The sequence below is a fragment of the Littorina saxatilis genome, linkage group LG11 (assembly GCF_037325665.1).
Source record: "Littorina saxatilis isolate snail1 linkage group LG11, US_GU_Lsax_2.0, whole genome shotgun sequence".
Lineage (NCBI taxonomy): Eukaryota > Metazoa > Mollusca > Gastropoda > Littorinimorpha > Littorinidae > Littorina > Littorina saxatilis.
Window position 1 is genome coordinate 19,532,275 of NC_090255.1, and position 23,597 is coordinate 19,555,871.

Genomic DNA, 23,597 nt, shown 5'->3' on the forward strand with positions numbered 1-23,597 from the left:
TTCGCTCACGCGGGAAAGTAGCAGCTAGCCGGCCATGTTCACACTCAATCTTGTTTGTACCGTAAGGAAAGCTATTAGAGTATTTCAAGTATATGATGGCGTATTTTTAAAATGTAAAACTCATGGTTTGAGCTCATGCTGTATTTGATTGCAAATATACAAACAAAACTTACAATTAATTATCCTACTCCTATGTGAAAAAGTCAACAAATATGAATAATTTAGTTTCGCATTTGCAGAGTCATGTCACGCCGTTCCCGACGCTTGAACAGGGGACGTAACAAATGTTAAAATAATGATAATAAATTCAAGTTGTTATCTCCCGTAACTCTGCATATTTTTATCGACAGCAACATTGCGTCGGGCCGATGTCGGGGTTTATTACATACATTTGCCGAGTTTTACACACAGTCAAAACGATATCGGCGCGACAACGGACGTCGACACACGACATTTGACGACGTCACCCGACTGAAATCGTCAGTCGGCCGACGAAAGCTTGCTAGCTGGGCTGTAATGTATGTATCTTTAGTAACTGTATTACCGTAGCCCAAATGTGCGGTGTTCTAGTCGACATGTGGTGCTTTGTAAACCTTGTGTGTGCGTGGATGTGGAGGTGGACTCTTGGACGTCTTTCTGTTATTGGAATTATGGTTTTTGTTAATTTGTATTGCTGTTGCTGTTGTTGTGTGAGTGAGTTGTGAGTTGGCAGACTTGACTTGACGGATGACTGTTTGCGTTAGTGAGACTGTGTTTAGTATGCATTCTTATTCTTTTGATTGGAAATGAGTATTGTTACAACATAATTTCCATATGGATTAATAAATTTGAGTTGAGTTGAGTTGAGTTGAGTTGAGTGATACTGAGTTTCAATTTTTAAGGCGTCAATATAGGTAACTGGTTGAAGGAGAGTAAATGGGCTTCGCAGTGTACGTGTGTGTGTGTGTGCCCACGGTGTTTGTGTGCGGTGTGTGTGTGTGTGTGTGTGTGTTTGACAGTGTGTGTTTGTATGTCACTGTGTGTGTGTGTGGTGTGTGTGTGTGTGTGTGGGTGTGTGGGGAGTGTGTGTGTGTGACTGTGTGCGTGTGTGTGTGTGTGTGTGTGTGTGTGTGTGTGTGTGTGTGTGTGCCGTGTGTGCTTGTGAGTTTCAGGATATTGCACTCTAAATGAGTTCAAGTTACTCGCAAACACAAACACTATTTAGACGGACACACACACACACACACACACACACACACACACACACTGGCACACACACACACACACACACACACACACACACACTGACACACACACATTCACACACACACACACTTGCACACACACTGACACACTGACACACTGACCCGTGACGACACGCACACACACACACACACACACACACACACACACACACACACACACACACAGACACACTGACACACGCACACACACACTGACACTGACACACACACGCACACACACACACACACACGGCACACACACACGCACACATACCCGTGACGGCACACCGTGTGACACTCAGGAAACTCAATCGTAACAAATATGACGAGCCGTTAACGAACAAACGAACGCCGAACGGCATGAAGGAAAGAACGAACAAACGAACAAACAAACAAACAAACAAAAACACAAACAGGAGTAAGATGTAATACTGCTGCTGATGTCCAGGATGGAAAAGACTTTTGAAATGCTGTTCGGGAAACAGGATAGAAATCATTTTGTTACAGAATATTAGGCTAATGTATTTACGAGGCCTCTTGGTAGAAAATTCTTGCACTGCGCAACTGAGCAATTAGAACTAACAAATTTATTTTGTCATTTTAGTGTTTTATTTTTTATAGGGCCTATGTATTTTTAATTTTTATATTCAGAGTCGTTGTTTAAAAAAAGAAGAAAAAAAAGAAGATTAATTTCTTCTTTTTTTTAAACAAAGCAAGCGAATACAAAGTTTCATGTTCGTTGGGCTATTTTTTTTTTTTTAATTCCAAGAGAACTATTTTCCAACCGCATGTCAAGTTTAAATTTGAAGTTGGAGAAACGAGCACTGCGTAGCGCTCTGCAAATCAGACCATGCGAACAACAGTTCAAGGGAAGGTACTCTTGATATAGCACCACCTGGAAACTTCCGGTTGTCAATCGTGGCTCGATCAGCGAGCGACCAGAGTTGTGTGTGGTGATTAGGCCATGATAATGCGATTATTCATTCCAGGCACCTTGATCTCCGTTCACCAATAACAGTGGTAGGTACAACACTTTTTCTTTGATCTTTCTGTGTATTTTTGTGCGGGCATGTTGAACTGCGTCGAAAAAATACCCGATCATTGGTGAATCACTACGTAAACAAAAGATGCCCGATGCTCTGATTCTGTCTGGAAGTGGAATGAATACATGACGAATTTTTAAGTCCATGAAGTACTCATGGGTATCAATGGTGTAGAAAATTCGCCGATTAAAAGTATTGAGAGGAATTGTAGCGGGTTTGTCGATGTAAATGCAAGGGTTTGTGCATTCTCATCGTCCAGATACGCCAGGAATGTTGACTCGTTTGGTCATCAAAATCAAGATGGAGGCAAACTGTCGTCTGCTTCAGCCAGCGCGAACAGCGTACCGTGAAAAGTTCGCCTTTACCCACCCGGAATGGGTCCTAATAATATATTAAACTGAGTAATCGGTACAGTTATTTTGGAGGAGTGTTCTTTTTGTGGTTTGACCTTGCTGCTTATAGTTATACTCAGTTTGACGTTGGCTTCGAGTTTTATTTGATGTTAGCTGACGCGTACAGGCTCATTCTGCTGCTGTTAGTTTACAGGTCGAGGAAAGTGCTTCTGCTTTAATGCCCAGCAGTTTCTGCTTGATAAGATATTGATAGTGATGCAACTTTCGGGTGGATGAATCATTGAATGTTTCGTTTTTCCAGTATGTCGGTGTAATGGTTACTTGGCATCAAGAAATTAATTGTAGAACACTGGACAGCAGTCAGGTTTGCCAGAGTAATACCAGTTTAACACCTGTTTGTTCAACATTTAGCACAGTCAGTGTAAAACAGACAGGTGGTAGATTTAGCATTTTAGGGCTCATGTGTACTTTTGGTGAGGAAAAACTGCATAGCTTTGTTAAAGTTGATTCCCTGATAATATGTATTGGTAATCATACTGTCAGAGGTAAAGCTACACACCAGTAGCACTAGCATACACATGTACGCAAAGAAATAATAAAGAAAACTCTGACAGTAAACAGTGAATGATAAACTACTCTTGTGAGCTGTATACATTATGCAATGGTTCTTTTTAATTATGGTTTGTTTGCACCTCTCTAACGCAGGAGATAAACAATGAATGCCATACTCATGAAGTTTAATACAACACTGCGTATACATGCATGTGCACTGAAATTGCAGGAAGCCTATTGACATTTTGTGGGGTTTACCTAACGCTTACAGACGCAGGGGCTGCTCTTTCCACAGTGAAGCTTTGTGCTCACGCTAAAAGGTTAGGGTGATTCATTCATGCACTATGCGTGTCTGTGTACATGTGTCACTGACTCCCAGACTGTTGAATCCGCCTGGGAAAGCTAGAGCTTACTAACACCTCAGTCACTGAGACAGAGGAAGGAATATTTTCTTGAAATTCAACTTGAAAGTTGAAATGAAATTTCCAGTCAAGTTTGGTTGTACTGCAGTTGTATGTCTTCATTCATAATTATCTGTCAATTAATTATTTCAGCAAATGTTACCTTTGCATGACATGATATATATAACGTAACCAGACACAGTGTTGTTGCCAGGCCTCGGTCTTCGGTCTCTGACGCTCGAGGCTGCGTATACAGAAATACCCGATCCAGCCGGTGTACCTATTTACCGAAAACGGTGCAAACAGCAGAAAGTTCATCAATGGCTTTATTGTCATTTTTGCGTAAAAAGATAGATTTAACTCCGGACTGCAACTTATTTTGCATTGCAATTGCATGTATTAAAGGTATGGCGGTACAATTTGGACCTATTGTTTTTTTAAACAAAGCCAGGACATTTGGACCTATTGTTTTTTTTTAGGGAGGTCCAAATGACCTATTTATTGTCTTCTTAGGCTGGCAACAACACTGCAGACATAACACGACTTTACAATTATTATTGAACTTTATTCTTTCATAAATTTGTAGAAATTAGGAATTAAAACGCAAATCAGCAACAAGAAACTAAGAAAGTAGATGTTATTTGTAAAATACTTTAACACATACACGTATACATGTGTCTGTCTCTCTCTCTCTTCATCACACCCACACACCCTCACACATACACATGTATACACACATATTTCTGACAGTGAATACACATTTATTTCAGTATGATTACTAATTTAGAAACTAACATCATAGAAATGTAATACTGTACATATGTATTACAATTTACACACAAATTATACGTTCATGGAATTCACACAAGGTTGATAATGATAATCATCATAATGCTTGTATTCATCCTGTATATAAAATGTAAATGATGTCATCAATCATACTTGGCACTCAAAAGAAAAACTGCTGTAAAGATAAGAGTCATATGACTCATAATGCTTTGTAAAGGTGTGTGGATGTGCAATGCTTCACCCTGTGCTGTTCTGCCTACAGTTCAAAACCTGGTGTCTGTGTAATGTCATTGAATTATTACAGTGGAACCCCCCTTTTAAGACCCCCCAAGTTAAGATTTCTGGATGTTTTAAAAGAGGTGTTCCACTGTATATATATGTTCTGCGCGAACTTAGAATCCGGTTTCATTCTAGAATGGACCGGGTCCAGGTTGGAATTCTAACCCTGCGCAAGTACAGGGGTGCCATTCTAGAATGAAACCATGCGTGAAGCATCGCGAGAGTGAATAAAGGGGGCCGTAATGTTTGTAGGTAAGACAGAGTTGTCTTCCCTTGAATTATCTCCACCTGCACCTTCCCTTTGATAAAATGGGGCTGATTTGTCTACCCCTGAAAAAAATCCTTTGGCGATCTTGCGATGTCATGTCATGTCAAGAAAGTTGACACTCCTGAGTACCCAATAAACAAAGGCAGACCATAGCAAGGGGGACTACCAGGGCGGTAATGTTTGCAGGGCAGTTGTTTTTGTGATGAGAGCCGGTTGCGGCCGCTTGCAATGTCAGCGCTGTCTCCCTCTCGGAAATGTCCGGTTTTTTGACAATTTTTTTGACAGACAGACAGACAGACAGACGGTCAGACCGACTAACCGACAGACAGACCAACAGAAGGACAGAGTGAGTCATAGAGCTGTTGTCACAGGTTTAAAAAAAAGTTGACATTAACAAAAACAGAAATCAACAACAACTTTTGTCTGGAGTTTTATAATATTATGGGAAAACATTGAAAGCAATTCATAGTAGTAGTACTACCACAACAAATACTCTCAAAGGGGAATTCCATGCCTAAAAGTTTGACAGTTTTTATTTAATCTATCAGAATCCCTACCTTCCAAACTGTGATATGCCCACGTTTCAAACTCCTACAACCCTGCATTACTACTACACAAAAGAACAAAGTTCCAAGAATTATATCCTGGTGCACATTTATTTGTAGAGGAAGTACCAATCATTCAAGAGAGTTCACTTGATTTACAAATGGATTGGAGGTCTGTCATTTCCAAGCAACTGAATTGTAGCTTAAAATCAGTGAATACCCTTTATTTCTGACCAAGCCTCATTGCAATGACAGTCAATTAATTTTTCTCTCCAAAATCACAACATTATACCATGTCATACTTTCAAATAACCTCTAATTGCCCTTGAAAAAAATACAGGCTCCTGACGTTCTCAGTGCCCAGTGACGGCAGAGATTGACGAATTGCAATTCAACCGTGTAGCAAGATGACACCACTTGAGCCAGAGGTCAACTAATGATTAGTAATGACATTCCAATTCACAGCATCTTGATTGACAAGCTTGATTTTCCGTAATAACTGTGGAAAGTCGACGTCAGAATTTTCAAAAATTTTCCCTGAAAAGCATAAATACTCGAAGCTCAGCGTTCACAAATGAAAGAATGAAATCGATGATTAGATGCCACAAGACCTTATGTCGAAATACAAACGCCAGTTATGGGATGATATGTCATTTTGGAGAAAACAGAGACGATTTTCTACAGAAACTAGCCTCGCCTTTGCCGATTTTCGTGGGGCCCACCGCAGCCAATTGCTTTCGTTGTGGTCGGCGCTCATAACGAGGGGTTTGCTATGGCTGCGAGTCTTGTGGTCAAAGCAGCACCGTTCTTAAGAGGCGCATGCCTGATAGAACGTTAAAGCTAGTTAAAAAAAAAAAAAAAAGCCTTTCCATCGCTCAAACTATATAGTCATATTATATATCGATACAAAGCTAAAGACTTTATCTTCACAATTCAGAAGACCAACTTCATGTATATGAATAAGATTAAAAGTTACAAGCGAGATCGGCAAAACACTGTCAGTCCGGAAATTTCCGTTCGTAGCGATCAGTGCTGAGTGTCTCTCAAAATCGTAATCACTTTCAGAACATCACAATCCCAATTCACGATGTCTTTGAGTAAAGTGTAAATAAACCCGAGAAAAAAACCCCAACCAAACACACAAAAAACAAAAACCCAACAGAAAATCCACATTTGTGGCTTTGGCTGTGTGATAGTCTAACTGAAATGACTATTCCAACTTGGACCTAAATTCCAACCTTGCGCACGGCCGATTCTAGAATGGACCAGCAACAAGGGTTTCATTCTAGAATGGCACACCTGTACTTGCGCAGGGTTAGAATTCCAACCTGGACCCGGTCCATTCTAGAATGAAACCGGATTCTAAGTTCGCGCAGAACACATATATATTAATATTTAACTCAGTTGCTTTTACGTTTATGATTGTCTTTTCCACGCCCACTGCCACTGGATTAACAGGATCTTTTCCGTGGATATTCATTTTCTATGGGTAGTGTTTCAAGCAAAACGGGTGTGTATCATGCGGACGCTGATTAGGACATCAAAGGAATCTTACTTTGTGCACGCCATGTTTGAGAGGAGCAAACATCAACCGTTGTCGATGTCTGGTTGTACGTTATGAGTAGGAATGGGTGGGTCTCCCATTTCAGTGAATTGCAGATTACACTTTATGCAGTGCAGAATTGCTGCGTGCTGTATTTTCTGGTGCATGCATGTTTGAAAAGAGAGGCAAAGTGAGGTGTTTTTTTTGAGAGAAAAAATAAAACAAATTTGTTGTTGTTGCTTTCACTGTAACATTCAATGATTCATGATTTGGGCTCATAGCTTACTTTTCATGATGGTAATGGGGAGGGTCGCTGAACTAGAAATTACTTCTGCTTAAATCTACACAGTGCTAGAAAAGATATATATATTCTTTGATGCTGGTGACATGCAGCCCTGTCACTGTGACAAGGGCAGGATTATGGCGGCGCTGTTCCTAATTAATGTGGGATCACGACAGGCAGCCAAACCCTAGCCAGGTACTGACGTAGCCCGTGTAGTTAAAAAAGAAGTGGCATCTGAGCTTTGGTTAACGTACACTTTTCAAACCGTGACCCCTCCCTTCACCCTCCCTTAACAAGCCTTGTGGTTCCACCCCCACCCCACCAACCCAACCCATCGTTTAGGCGCAAAGGTCCTTCGTTCCTGTAGTTTCTCGGTTTTACGTATCTATCCATTCATGGGTACGGTATAAAAACCTGCCGCTCTTTTATTTTAATCAAAATCGATGTTGTTGTCAAGTTTCTCTCTCTCTCTCTCTCTCTCTCTCTCTCTCTCTCTCTCTCTCTCTCTCTCACTCTCTCTCTCACTCTCTCTCTTTCTCTCTCTCTCTCTCTCTGTATGTCTGTCTGTCTGTCGCTGTGTGTGTGTTTGTCGCTGTGTGTGTGTGTCTCCCCCCCCTCTCTCTCCCCCCCTCTCTCTCCCCCCCCCTCTCTCTCTATGCTGTTCCAGTCCAGGTAGACAAGTCCGCTGCCATAGTCCAGGTAGAAAGAGAAACGGTTCACATGCCAGGTTTAGCGACAGCTGTTCATAGTGAAGTGTCAGTACCGGCTGATTTGCATTCTAGCCCACCTCGCTTCGCCCACCGCCCTTCTCTGTTGTGTTAAAGGCACCCCTCTACTCTTGTAAGCGATATATGGGCTCCACCAAACTATTTCTATGCGTTCATGTAATGAAAACACTTGGACAGATACCAGAACTCAGCATCTTGACTGCACCCTGATCAGTGTGAGAATTTGTTTATGAATTGAAATACTTTCACGGATTGCCCCTATTGTTCGCTAAAGGCACATGCAGTTCGTCTTGTGTAAACTGCTCGGTTCACTATCTCATATCTGGCCAGAATTTTACATGGCATTAGATCATCCCTCCACTTGGTCACATACCAAGTATGAACAGCCTGGGTGTTGTATGTGCACAGTGGGAAATGTTAATGAATCAACTGGCTTTTGCAAAATTAATTTCATAAAAACATTCCAACTCACCACAGCAAGCGTTTAGGATGTTGGTTTTTGGTATGTGGAGGGATGGTCTTATCCCATGTAAAAATCCGGGCCTGGTCTGAGATGGTGAGCCGTTAGGAGGAAGGAGTGTGCATGCTTTTATGAAAATTACGTGATAAAAAGTTCATACTTTACAATGAAAGCACCCAGGTTGTTGATTGTTGGCATGTTTCGAAGTGGAGGGATGGCCTGAACCCACATATTAGCCTGTGCAGATGTGAGATAGTGAGCAGAATTGTTGCCACTGAAAGGACTGTACCTTTCAGACATGGATTCGTCAACAACTTTATATCATTCTGCACAGCCACAGATTCACCGAGGTTGTTGATTGTTGGTAGGTGTCCAAGTGGAGGAATTGCCCTATCCCACATACAAATCTGGGCAGATCCGAAATAGTACTAGTAGCAGCTTTTATTTTTCCACTGAAAGGATTGTACCTTTAAAACCATGGTGATGGAAAAGGTCGCTCCACGCCCACAACAGTTACTTCCCCGTCTTCCTTCACCTATCGTCTTCAACTCTCCCTTCACCTTTCATCTTCTCGCCGCGCTCATTTCCGTATGCTCTACATGCATGCTACAGCCACTTCACGAGCACCTGTAGGCGTTTACGTGCATAGCTTTAGTTATAGATGCATCTTAATTTGTGGTCATTGGGACAACTTACAGCCAACTTTTGGCAGACTTCAAAACGATCTTTGTCGATTTTCCTGATATCCTGGGAAACAAGTGATAGGAGATGGAGTGGGGTTTTTTTTTTTGGGGGGGGGGGGGGGTGGTGGTGGTGGTGGTAGGGGGTTATGAGAACGCTGACATACGTTGTGAGTAGAACCACTGATACATACTTGGCGGCCGGCGGGGGGTTGATGGGAGATGGGGGTGTGTGGAGCGGAGATTCCAAGGGAAGGGGTCACTTTACACTTACCGTCTGCCTCGTGTGGAGAACTCTCCAGCTGCTGGTTCGTGGGTATGACGGCACACTAGCGACAAAAGTGAGAAATGAATACATCACTGTGATAATTGTAATTATCACTTATAATTAAAAATAAACTGCTGAATTAGCAATATCTCCCCCGTTCCATAAATATTTTGACGCTACCGTGCTGCCAGATACATACATTTATCATTGGTGGTTTTGGCGTATCACTGCTTTCCAATGGTTCTACTAGCCGTACAGCTTGCTCACTCTCTTCGAAAGACACAGCCTTGCCAGGAGTGTGTTTCCGGAAAATACAGTAATACAGTCATACATGTATAAACTATTCAGGATTTTGTCACTTAACTGGCATGCCGCATGTATTGAGCCAATGTGTTGTAATCATATCTGTATTGTGATTATCACTGTTACATGTAATGAACAGTTATCACAGTGATTTTTGAAATTTGGATCTCACTTTTCTAGCGACAAAATGGTTCCAAAAATACCACAGAGGGATTGGTATAATTTGTAAGTGCTATGTGTAGTTATAAGTGTTAAAAATCAAAAACAAGAAAGGTAGATTGTTGGAACGTTTGTTATTGACAACACAATACATTCACAGATATTTCGACTCAACGGTCTTTTAAGTGAACAGACAAACAAATATTCACACAAAACTTATCTTGATAGTTATATCAGTTTGTAACGTCCACTCGTCAGGAAGCCGAACGAATGAATGTTAAATACAGGTGTTAAATGCAATCCCCGCAGAGATGTTTGTGATTATCACTTTTGATGCTAGCACGCCATCGTACCTGCTGCCGGACCCAGGTCTCTGACTCTTCTTTTGTCTGCAGTGACTGGAATGTTCCCAGGGATGTGCAGGTGTGATCTCACCTGTGGGGGCTGACAGGTTAATTGGGGGATCACTGATTGTGCAGCTCATCTAAAATTAATCCTCTGTTGTGTGGGCGTTTTGGTGTACCTGGAGGGAGATTGGCTTGGCTTAATATTATTGTGTTGTAGTATTTCTGGTTTTAGTGGTTACATACCCGATACAATTATTTATCATCTTTTCAACATTTCATATCAGTGAGGATAAAGCAACGCGTGTGTTTTGTGTGTGTGTGTGTGTGTGTGTGTGTGTGTGTGTGTGTGTGTGTGTGTGTGTGTGACGATGAGAGAGAGAGAGATCGTGAGGGGGGGGGGGGGGGGTGGTGGGGTATGTGTGTCAGAAATACCGCTATGAATATATGGTTATTGACAAAAACCTTCTTCGTCTTCATCTCTATTAGTGTGTTAAACCACCCCCCCCCCCCCTCTCGAGCCGACGCAGACGTCTTAATGTGATAACTGTGCGAAATGAGATCTTCACCATGACGAAATTGTTAATACCCGTGTATCCTCCAGTGTCCCAGGTGTGTTGACCGCTAAAAGGCGGTGGGAATCTACCGAACCTAAATGTTTAGTTGCATAGGCACAACGTTTGTCATGTCTGCTTTCCGTGCGGTGCGTTGCGCTCAATGTTTCGTAAATAAGCTTAATTTCTTTACAAAAAGATAAGCTTGGTTTTGAAGGGCGGAAAAGTGAAAAGTGTTAATATTATTTCAAGCGTGTGAGTCTTGCACTGTGAGAGCCAGTCCATAGAAGACAGTTCACGCCGCCTGCAGAGATAAGACGTAAGTGGTTTGACTTCTTGCATTCATCTCATTGATAGCTTGGTGTGTCTGACTCCCTGTGCCGTTTTCGGAGCTTTAAAGGCACAGTAAGCCTCCCGTAAACCATCACAGATACTGTCAGGCTTTTACACACAGTACAAACACCCTTCCATTTGAACGCTCACCAAACGGGAACATCCTAGGTGCCCTACGTAAAGAGCGAGCAATTTTTAAAGAATTAATTTTGCGCCGTTTGCTCAGAGACAATCGGACCGTGTTGCGTTTTGGCGCTAGACCTAACTTTTAAAATCTAAATAATAAATTGACAGCTTGTTACACAAACATTCCTAAATCATAAAATAATTCTTTTTCCATCAAGACAAGATCAGTACAATTCGAAGTTTTGAAAGTTTGAAAAAAGAAAAGCCCGGAAGCAGGGACACGCAAGGTCGTGGTTCTCGTAGCAGACGACGGTTTATGCTATCACCAGTTCCTCTGAACAGTCAAAATCAATCGCTAGAGTTCTTGTGAACCACAGCCGTTTGTTTCGTGCAAAGTCAGAAGTACATAGTAACGTGCTGTTGCAGATAAGCTCACATCGAGTCGCATTCAAATTACTAACTGACGACTACATTGTGAAAAAGGGAAACTGGATCACACGGGTTCACGATGGCTCAGGGGTAAGATAAACCACGCAAAAATAGATTCTTTGAAAATTACTCGCTCTTTACGGAGGGCACCTAGGATGTTCTTAAGCGGTGAGTGTTTAAATGAAAGGGTGTTTGTACTGTGTGTAAAAGCCTGACAGTATTTGTGATGGTTTACGGGAGGCTTACTGTGCCTTTAAGACTGAAAGGCAACAAACAGCTTCTTGTGCGGTTGGAGTTGTCATGCTTTTGAAGTTACAATGGAAGTATAGTAGTAAATGTACAATATGGGAAACGCCCACGCACACACACCCACACACACACACACCTATACACACCCACACACACCCACACACACCTATACACACCTACACACACACACACACACACACACACTTACTCACTCTCTCAGCAAACTTAAATTTATTGTGTCTGTTTTCATATATAGTATGTTCAGCTTTAGGGACTTAACGTAATGAAGCATGCATCACGAAAACAACAGTAGTTTTCGTTCATACCTTATAACCAATAATGTTGTAGTAGAAAGACGTGGGAGACTTTTCTCCTGAAATCTTAGTTGTAGTTTTTGAAGCATGTTCTTGTTCACATTGTTTTTAATAGATATTTTTTGTTTTGTTTTCTCAGTTTTGACATTTAAAAGAGAAAGTGTATGACTGCTTTGCCGGCGTCATCTAATCTGTTTGGCATAGGCAGAGACTCAGCAGAGTCCCCTGTAATCTTCAACGTGAAGAATCTCTGCTCCCACTGCATTCCGCACGAGTTAAAACCCCGTTCATTTCTCCTTGAATAACCGTCCGCTACGCAACCACAGCTTATTTTGTATTGCTGTGCATATCACGTCATGCTTACTGCCAAGAGAAAACGATCCGTTCACTTCGCGCAGCGCCAATATGTGAAAAGATCCAACAGCTGATGCCATGACAGAAACCCGCTGTGACGTTCATTTCCTGCTCTCAGCTTTGAAAATGCAATAGTTATTAAAACTTAAAGAGCACCCAGAACCACCCACCCCCACCCCCCGATCCCCAGCCCCTCACGTGTCTGCCTCCGTCTCTTTCACTATTAAATATTAGGGGATGGGGTCGGCTGGTAAGCCTGAATCTCGTCTCCGTTTGTGTGTTCGTTAGTTTGGGTCTTAGTCTGGAAGCTGTGCAAATATTGCCGTCCATTTCTTGCACTGGGTGTTCTTTCCAGAAAGTAGTTTCTATCCTTTATTATCCGAATGATGGATTCCAAAGGAGTCAGTAGCCTGTGAAGTCGAGCAGGTCCTGTTTCTGCACATGTATGTGTTTTTTGGAGGAGGTAGCAAAGAGGCTCTGCTTCTACCCTCTTCGGAGGTAGTTCTAAGTAAAATATTTCTTCCATGTACTTTCAGGGAAGTTGACTAGATTTGTGTTTGGCTTTTAAGGCCTTTAAACCGAATGATGGATTCCCCTCTTGGGTCGCAGCTCTGAAGATATATATGCAATCGAAGCGGCCATTGTTTGTACTGGCTGTTCTTTGAAGTAGGTCATTTACGCTTGTCAACCGAAGTGATGTCAATGGATTTCTTCCAGGTCTGTGGCTAAATAAAAAAAAAAAGGTGCAACCTGTTTGCTTACATTTTTTTGCGCTTCATCTTCCTTGCAGTATCTAGCTTCATTGTTTAAATACGAATTCTTTCATGGGCTAATGCTCAAAAGAGTGTGCGACCGACCAGATCCAGAGATCAGGTGTGTGTGTGTGTGTGTGTCCTTGATGCTTATTACAATTGGTGGTTTCTGTCTGTAAAGAATGAGACATTTTTCAGAATGGGCGATACAGATTCTGTTACTCCCAAGACTTACTGAAGGGAAAATGTAGGCGAATAGAGCCAGAGGCAGTTTAGTTTTATCCAACAACTATTTGCTGTGTAACTTCCAGAGCAACGGAGCACGTGCTACACAGGAGTTGTTGCAAACAGACATAAATATCAGTGCAGGTTGTGCGTATTCTGTATAATTCCGCCTCGTTGATTCAGCTGCACATAGTTGTATTGTTGCTCTGTGGAGCAGGCTAAAAGCGGGTGTATCGCTATCTAGATGTGCATCTTGGCGTCTCGAGTTGTAGGCGTACAGCAAAAGACATCCTCCCACCTTCTGAACTGGGAAGCAGGGCTGTTTTAAGGCAGTCTTTCTCGTGAAAACAGAACTTTTCTGATTGTTAACCCAGATCTGCCAAGGCTTTACATGGCATACTACCATCCTTCCACCTTCTGTACTGGGGAGCAGGGCTGTTTGAAGGCACAGTCTTTCTCGTGAAAACAGAACTTTTGTGATTGTTACCCCAGATCTGCCAAGGCTTTACATGGCATACTACCATCCTTCCACTTGTACACCGCGGCAAACCAGAAATCCAACAGCCTGACTGCTTCCTGGGCATAGTTTTGGATGAATTAATTTCGCAGATTGACACAAGTCTCAGTTAAATTAACACACACAATTCCCCTCTGCACAAAAAAGCATGCTGTTGCAGCCCTGAAAGTCCACAAAATGGTGCACTAGCCTGTGGCTATTGCTTCTCAAAATGTGCTAGCCAGAGAGCAAATTTTACTCGCCAAACCAACCATTTGTTTAGCAACTTGAGACGCATTTGGCGAGTAGATGAACATTTCTACTCGCCAGTTACATGTTTCCACTGAGTAAAATACTGGCCACTTTCAGTGCTGTGTTGATGTTGGTATGTGTTTAAGTGGAGGGATGGTCTTAGCCCATGTAACAGCCTGGCAAGATCTGAGATGGCTAAGCCGAATCGTTCGCACGGACAGAACTGTGCCTTTAGGCGGACGCGGAGCTGATAGGGAGGGATTCTTGCACAGGAAGGAAGCAATATGAAACTGGGTGTGACCGATTTCACGTGCACTGAATGGTTGCAACGTGTGGCATTTTGGGTCGCTTTGTGTTGAGGAAGGCTCAGTAGTACTGTGGAAACCCCCTTTTAAGACTTCCTCCCTTGTAAGACCCTGTTTTCTCAGACTTGTTGTTCATAACCCCTCTGTAAATTTACCCCCATTTTAAGACTCCCTAATTTTTAAGACCTGATTTTCTCAGATTGTTGGAGATCTTAAAAGGGAGGTTCCACTGTACAAGGTAGCCCACTTCTCTTGACTATGCTACTGTTGGCACTGCTGATGGAAAGATAGTAGTGACTGACGTATGTACAGCAAGAATAACCGAAGCAGCAGCACAGAAGCAACACTAGTAAGAGTTCCATCATCGTCAATAACAACAGCAATAGCTGAAACAACAACAACCACTGGTCTTTCTAGGATGGAGGAAGCAGTAAGAAACACAGATACAATACATTCATACTTATGGATCAGGTGTCTGTTTAAGAAAAAAATGTATCCATCGTGTTCTATTTATTTGTGAATGAGAATACATGTGACTGACACTTAGTTTGGAACATGTGCATGTGCATTTTACGTGTGCATACATGTGCATGACGGCATCTGTTTTTCTGTGGTTGTGAACCACTTACGAAGTGACTACAAACGAAAGTGGTTGGTATAATCCGTATGTCATATCCCTTCAATTTCGGAACATCTATCTTGCATATTTATTTGTCAAGACAGTTAATCCTGTCTTTTATGGAAGGTCCACTTGCACAGAAAGAAGAACTCAGACACCACCCTTCAATAGACTGTATAAAGTACATACCAACCCTAAAATACCATCTCATGAAAGGACTTGCTTCTCTCAAACGGCTTAGCGAAATGTAGACACTATCAAAATATCCTGACAGGCACCGTAGCTAGATATATTATAGTTGCGAGGAGAAAAACCGAAAACTCAATACGGAAACGAGACGAATGACGTCATTTCTTCTTGGACTGCGGCTGGAACACCCCTTTTGCGCCTCAGGGAATGGCCCCCCGGGGGACGAACTGGTATACCTGGATGGGATGTTACACCGGCAGTCTGAAACTAGAACTAGATATGTCACTTTTATCTCGGTTCTATAGCGAGTATTTGATCGTTTTCTCCGCAACCTCTGTATTGTGATTCCCATGACGAGAAGGGATGATGCACGGAGGGACCAAGATGAAAGAAGGCCTGTTATGTATGTAGATCTATAGATTGTGTTACTTTTCTGAACTCCCAGATACCTTCCCCTCTCCGTGCTGCTGATTACTCCTTCCTGACCGACCCTTTTGTCAAAGTACCACCACCTCACCCCCCCCCCCCACCCCTATCCTCCCTCAACACACGCACACGCACGCTCACACAGTCGACTTGCCTTTCTCTTCTAGTTGCAAGCAAAGTACAGAAACTGTCAATAACTTGCCGGCAGGAACCGTGTCTATATATGAGACAATGACAAAAGGTGACGTGTTCATGTCAGTATGTCCCAAATGACATCACCAGTACATTTTTCATTCTATCTAATCTGTTTTCGTTCTATTTTTTCTAATAACATGCGTTAACAATTGATTGCCAACTGGAATGGAAGAGCACAAAAAGTGTAACTTGATATGTAGTTTCTCTAGAGGGAAAAACATCTTCCACTTTCATGTCAGTGTGTCCCATGCAACATACATTTGCCAAACAGCTATGTGTAAGTAGATTATTTGTTAGTGGTATAGAAAATACTGATCAACAATCAAAGTCAGTTTTCACATTCATTTTCTACCTATTTCTTATTTGTTTATTCTTTTGGCAATGGTGAAATGTCAGCAATTGTGTGTCATTCGGGACAGTAGACATGACACCTGACCTTTTGTCACTGTCTCATATATTGCTTTTCTCTGGACGTGTCTATATATATTGCTTTTCTCTGGACGAAAGGGGAGGAGGAGGCACGGAGGGACAAAGATGAAAGATGGCTTGTGTTTAGATCTATAGATATTGTAGCTTGGCTTTCCTCCCTGGTTGTCTGCTGGCCCCCAGTGCGGCTGATTACTTCTTTCTGTCCGATCCACTAAACCACAAGCTTTGTTAAGGAACCCCCTTGCCTCCCTTGCCCCACCCCAAAATACACACGAACAGACCTACACAGACACACAGAAAGAAGCATACACACACGCACACGCACACACACACACACACACACACACACCACACACACAGTCACACACACCCACACACACACACACACACTCTCTCTCTCTTTCTCCTCTCTCTCTCTCTCCCTCTCCCCCCCTCTCTCTCTCTCTCTCTCTCTCTCTCTCTCTCTCTCTCTCTCTCACGTTCTTGGCAGTTTCGATGCGTTCTGCATTGCCGGTCATGGAAAGCAATGGCATGGGTATCTGTGGAGGTGGTCCTTTGGGAATCTGCACACGGTTGTTTGATTTCGACGCAAAGGAATGTTGTCTTACAGAGCTATCATGCTTCTATCTTTGTTGAGAAGTCGCCAGGGAACCCAAGTCGTGCGCATTTTAGAAAGTTAAAAGTTAGAAAGCTCTGGAGATACCTTTCCTGGTTGTTGTTTTTTTAATTCGTGAAAGTTGAAACTGGAAGATCACAGTATGCATGGATAGCTAGATCATCATCATCATCATCATCATCATCATCATCATCATCATCATCATCATCATCATCATCATCATCATCATCATCATCATCATCATCATCATCATCGTCATCATCGTCATCATCATCATCATTGCACACCCCGTACCCCAGACCCAATCCGTCCTGGAAAGAAACGGCATAGGGCTTGGGTGTTCCATGGTTGTTTTTGTTGTTGTTGTTTTTCATGCGCAGACAACTGGCATTGGAAAGCTGTCTTCCAGTGCTTTGATCGAGACTTGGTCATGTTTCTGTCCTTTTGCCGAGCTACGAATACAACCATGTACCTCTTGAAGGTTAGAGGGAAGAGGCCGGAAAGTCTTGACTCATCGTGGACAACTGGATCATTGGTACCAGCATTGATAGCAAAGGCTTTCTGGTCTCGCTGGAGATGGAGTACTTACTTACTGCCCGTTATGCCTGTTGGCATGTAGGGCAGCAACGAAGGACCTCCACTCCTGTCTGTTCTGGGTGAGTCTCTGGATGGTACCCCACGTATGGTTCAGGGTCTTAAGTTCTCATTCCAACGTTCGTCGCCAGGTGTTCTCGTGAGTGAAACTGTGCTGTAGGATGACGACTGTGTCCGGCCCCAACCCGCCCCGCCCGAAACGTGTAAAGCCGTGGTTGCTGTTTTGTTGTTATTGTTGGAATCTTCATGTCGTGACCAGGTCGTGCCATCGCAAAATCTGACGTGCAACCAAGTATAATTATCACAGCGTAGTTATGACGACTGTGGCCAGGCCTGTTACGATTGGAGTACATCAGCAGAAATTGCATTCCAACATTCAGGGATGTCATTAGGAGTCGGCGGTTGGCAAACACCGAAACTTCTTTGACATCGTCGATCACTTAATCGTTATTTCGGCAGATGTGCCGATTGTTTTTCATGATTGGGGGAAGTAGGACTGCTTTAAATTTTCGGCAATTTGCCGAAACCAATTATATACATGTACATTTCGGCAAATTTGCGGAAGAAAATATACTTAGCAACATCCCTGTAAGTTTCTTCCAAGAATATAATTATCTTGTTCAACATTGAAGCCCACAGTCTAGAAAACTTTGGAGACAAAATATACCGGCTGGCTCTCGCTGCATCGAGCTTATTTTTGCTAGAGGTTATTGTTATTGACGGGCCGCAATGATTATGACAGGGATGTTACCGCCACTTCACTCAGACCTTGACTCTCATCCATCGTGTCTTTGTCAGTGCACGGCTTCCTATCAGATAGCTGTCAGTCTGTCTGCGCCGCCCCCCCCCCCCCCCCACCCCAACAAACAGCAGCTACCACCAAGTGTATAAGGAGGGCAGTAGTGATGAAAAAGGCGGGAATTAGTGAGCATGAAATGAAACAAGGCTCACAGGCGCCATCCATGCCAGTGCCGACTGTTGGCACAGCTTTTATCTCTTCCGTCTCTTCTTTCTTCTGTTTTAAAGGTACAGCTCTTCCCGCGAATACAGCTCGGCTCCAAGAGCTACATGGTCTTTTGCGTAGAATAAGAGCATCCCTTCAGTTAGACACATACCAACAGTCAACCGCCTGGGTGCATTTGTGTGCAAATGGTTGGAACATTTCAAAGAATTAATTTGACAGATTGCCACTAATGTTTTTTGAGAAATTAACTGAATGCCACTAATTTTTGTTGATAAATTAACTTAACAACAAGTCAAACTCTGCACAGAAAACACTCAGGCCGTTGCTTTTTGGTATGTGTCTAAGTAGAGGGATGGTCTTATCCCATGTAAAAGCTTAGCCAGATCCGAGATTTTGAGCCGAACTATTTACACGGGAAGGAGTGCGTCTTCATCCTCGTTACTCAATGCTGGGCTTTTTTCGTTGGCATGAAAGTCTTACCTGCGGTTAGTCACGTACATATTGTTGTTGTTGCCATGACCTTGTCCTTGCCTTGTTTCCCTCGTGGCAGCTACCCTCACTTGTCTTCCATTTGTTGCGGTCAAGGACTTTCAATCTTTGCTGCCTCAACAATGTGGTTGCAGGGTAAGAGGGCAAAGAGTAGACAAGGGAAAGACGACAAGATTTTTAATTGAATGAGTGCGAAAGTGAATTGAGTGCGATTATTGAAGATGAATCCGTTCTCCTTTTCGAGCATCTGTGTTTTACATTCATGCCTTCATGAATTCCTGTGCAACTTGTCTTCCATTTGTTGCTGCCAAGGACTTTCAAACTCAAAGTTTGCTGGCTGAACAAGGTTGGTGCAGAGTATGAGGACAAACAGGAGAAAGGGTTAAGACCTAGCATGACCGACGAGGAGAAGAATGGACGGAGTGTGTACAGTGATTGTTGAAGATGAATGAGATCTTGACCTGTGTTTCACATCCATGTCTTCAGTGGAGTCATATACAGAATAGAAAATTTGCGGAATTGAAATCACGCACATGAAAGAATAGACCTGTTAATGTCTGTGGATTGCATATTGAAGTGCGATGTTCTCAAAACGGGGTCAACTGGCAGAGATGTATATATACATGCGTATCTTCAACATTTCTCGACTGCAGCTTTCATATATATGTATATGCAACAATGAGAATGGGACAATGGGCTCCAACATAATAAAGCTAGCAAAAGAAACCAAAAACACCAGGGGTCGCACAGCTCTATTCTCTCCGTGAGATCTGGCGTGCACATCCTTCCTGACATTTCGATTGAGACTTGTTTTGGCGTTGCCGTAATTTTTCTACTGTCACGTAATGGGGAGTCTTCCCGCATTGACAACTGGCGTTCTTTACGTGAGCAAACACTATGAGGTCGTATTTTTGCAAAAAGCCTGTTGAGTCCAACAATATTATATCGAATGCACACAAAAAGCCTGTATTAGATCGCAATTCCAGTTATTGATTTTGTTTGTTCTCTGGAGTTTTGGGGAAGAGTCCAACAATATGAGATCGAATGCATGCAAGAAGCCTGCATTAGACCGCAATTCCAGTTATTGTTTTTTTTACCTGGAGTTTTTATAAAGAGTCCAACAATATGAAGTCGACTGCCTACAAGAACCCTGCATTAGACCGCAGTCCCAGTTACTAAATTTGTCTCTCCTTTGAGGACGATGCCTGCAAGAAGCGTGCATCAGATCCTCTCGAAATTTTGAGGACGAGTATCAGGTGGAAGATAGTGCCTACTAAACCAGCAGATTTCTGACACCAACCCGGACAACAGGCCAACAGTTTGCGTTCAAAGTCAGGTCCTCGGGGGAACTTTTTACAAATAATTTGTCATTGAGTGAGTGTTTTTTATTTTGTTACTTTTCTTTTTAGCTCGGTCATTTGAGCTGTCACAGCAATCTTGCAGAGTTGCGAAGGAGTTTCTGACGATTGCTTCTGTGTGAGAAGGGGTTGAGCCAGGAGTATAGGACGTGCGGCGAATTTCATCAGCTAATGCTACACTCCGGTGTGTGAAATGCGCACATCGCTTTTATGTCACGTCGTGGAATATGGAATGAGAGCATTCACCGCCACCTGCTGGTTTATGATTCCCGCCATGCCCCCACCGGTATAGTATTGGAGAACGCGATGGGGGGAGGTTGGGGTGGTAGGGGGCAGAAGGTTTGCTCACATCGTGCACAACAACCATAGATACACGATTTCCAGCATTCCATTTCTCATTATTGGTGTCCTTAATTGAGCCCGAAGCCTTTTTAACGAAAACTCAGTGCTGGAGCTTCGTGCGGCCAGCTTCGCGAAGTATACTTCTTCTTCTTCTGCGTTCGTGGGCTGAAACTCCCACGTACACTCGTGTTTATGCACGAGTGGATTTTTACGTGTATGACCGTTTTTACCCCGCCGCATTGGCAGCCATACGCCGCTTTCGGAGGAAGCATGCTGGTTATTTTCGTGTTTCTATAACCCACCGAACTCTGACATGGATTACAGGATCTTTTCCGTGCGCACTTGGTCTTGTGCTTGCGTGTGCACACAAAGGGGGATAAGCCACTAGCAGGTCTGCACATACATTGACCTGGGAGATTGGGAAAATCTCCACACTAACCCACCAGGCGGCCGCGGCCGGGATTCGAACTCACGACCTTCCGATTAAGAGGCCGACGTCTTACCACCCCGCCACAGCGCCCGTCGCGAAGTATACTGGGTGTAGTCGACTTCGCCCAGTTAAGGACAGGCTTTATGGGACGAGCGTACATCCCCATCCCTACCAATACTCCGCATCCCCACCACATCCCGCGCGGCCCAAGGGGCACGTCCACCTCCCAACCCTGGCCCGTTGCCAGTTTTATAAAGAGATGCAAAGCTATCGGCGGGATAATTCCAGGAGCACGTTATACCCAGTGGGGAAATCAAAATGGTAGATTCAACCACTATCTTCACTGCATAAACTTCACTCGGATTGCTGTGGCCATTAAATGTGATCGGAGAGCCAGTTCAAGTTGGAACATACTGGCAGTCCCAAGTACGGTATTTTCATCTGCCGTAGCCGAGATAACTTACCCCGAAGCCCAACACAGTGGGATATCTATATACTAACTGTGAGACGAGGGTACGGGGGGGGGGGGGAGAGAGAGAGAGAGAGAGAGAGAGAGAGAGAGAGAGAGAGAGAGAGAGAGAGAGAGGGAGGGAGAGAGAGAGAGACTTTTTACATTTAGTCAAGTTTTGACTAAATGTTTTAACGTAGAGGGGGGAATCGAGACGAGGGTCGTTGTGTGTGTGTGTGTGTCTGTCTGTGTGTGTGTAGAGCGATTCAGACTAAACTACTGGACCGATCTTTATTAAATTTGACATGAGAGTTCCTGGGTATGAAATCCCCGGACGTTTTTTTTCATTTTTTTGATAAATGTCTTTGATGACGTCATATCCGGCTTTTCGTGAAAGTTGAGGCGGCACTGTCACGCCCTCATTTTTCAACCAAATTGGTTGAAATTTTGGTCGGGTAATGTTCGACGAAGCCCGGACTTCGGTATTGCATTTCAGCTTGGTGGCTTAAAAATTAATTAATGACTTTGGTCATTAAAAATCTGAAAATTGTAAAAAAAATATGTTTTTTATAAAACGATCCAAATTTACGTTTATCTTATTCTCCATCATTTGCTGATTCCAAATAGATATAAATATATGTTATATTCGGATTAAAAACAAGCTCTGAAAATTAAATATATAAAAATTATTATCAAAATTAAATTTTCCAAATCAATTTAAAAACACTTTCATCTTATTCCTTGTCGGTTCCTGATTCCAAAAACATATAGATATGATATGTTTGGATTAAAAACACGCTCAGAAAGTTAAAACGAAGAGAGGTACAGAAAAGCGTGCTATCCTTCCCAGCGCAACTACTACCCCGCTCTTCTTGTCAAGTTCACTGCCTATGCCGTGAGCTGTGGATTGACGATGCTACGAGTATACGGTCTTGCTGCGTTGCATTGCGTTCAGTTTCATTCTGTGAGTTCGACAGCTACTTGACTAAATGTTGTATTTTCGCCTTACGCGACTTGTTGACTTTTAGACTTTTGGGTGGTTTATTGTACGTATGGCCATTGGCCCATATACAAACCAGGGAAGAGGGGATGTGGGTTAGGGGAATTTTGCACATATACACGTCTTACACATTTATCCTGACATGTTATATAATAATCGTTTACAATTACAACGGTACCATCTCTAACATTGCAGTGTTTCAACATGCAGTTGTCGACGTTTTATGACGTGGAAAATGAACTTAGCAACGAGGCGACACCTCTTAACATCTGAAAATGACAAAATGGTAGACACAGAACCTTCACACATGCTTCCTATAAATCTTTTTCTTAAATCAGAATATAATGGACAGCATAAGAGGAAGTGGTGTTCATCTTAGGCTACATTTTCACAAAAAATACAATATCTTGATTCCATAATAGCACTGAATCGTTTAAGGTTGTTATTAATTGGCAATACACCAAGTCTAAACTGTGTAAGTGCTTCCCTAAAACAATAAATGTCAATATTGAACAAGTAACTTTCAACATGCAGCACCGATTTAAATTTAGCGTACAATTCATAACGGTCCCTTTGTGACACTGTGCCGGACCATTCTTGTTTATACATGTTATCCTATCGGAGCTTAACGACCCTCAAAAACCATTTCACACCGCCGACACCTTGGTTAAGCCATGCAAAGTTAAAACCAGTTTCAGACAATATATTTCGGATTTCCGAGGCCCAACATCTTTTTCCTCTTTCATCCATGTTATACAACATTGTATAGGCTTGTTTTGGCAATCTGTCGTCTCTCATTATTAGCAATTTAAACCAATAATTCTGTTTGGTGTACATGTTGGTACACCTAAAAAGCGTTTACATGCCATGATATGCACTTTCTCCATG

At 42.8% G+C, this 23,597-nt stretch overlaps 2 protein-coding genes across 2 annotated transcripts in view; one reads left to right on the plus strand and one right to left on the minus strand.

Moving 5' to 3' along the window:
* Positions 1-18,462, minus strand: part of LOC138979499 (anaphase-promoting complex subunit 6-like) — a 32,300-nt gene extending 13,838 nt beyond the window's left edge. Inside the window, exons 1-4 of the mRNA XM_070352209.1 lie at positions 18,430-18,462; positions 17,213-17,395; positions 16,948-17,031; positions 9,422-9,476 (exon numbers count right to left, since the gene is read on the minus strand). Coding sequence (XP_070208310.1) covers positions 9,422-9,476; positions 16,948-17,031; positions 17,213-17,395; positions 18,430-18,462 — 355 coding nt within the window. The remainder of the gene's footprint in view (positions 1-9,421; positions 9,477-16,947; positions 17,032-17,212; positions 17,396-18,429) is intronic.
* Positions 1,851-23,597, plus strand: part of LOC138979968 (protein phosphatase 1 regulatory subunit 12A-like) — a 65,281-nt gene continuing 43,534 nt past the window's right edge. Inside the window, exon 1 of the mRNA XM_070352732.1 lies at positions 1,851-2,243. The gene's annotated coding sequence lies outside the window, so the exon portion shown is untranslated. The remainder of the gene's footprint in view (positions 2,244-23,597) is intronic.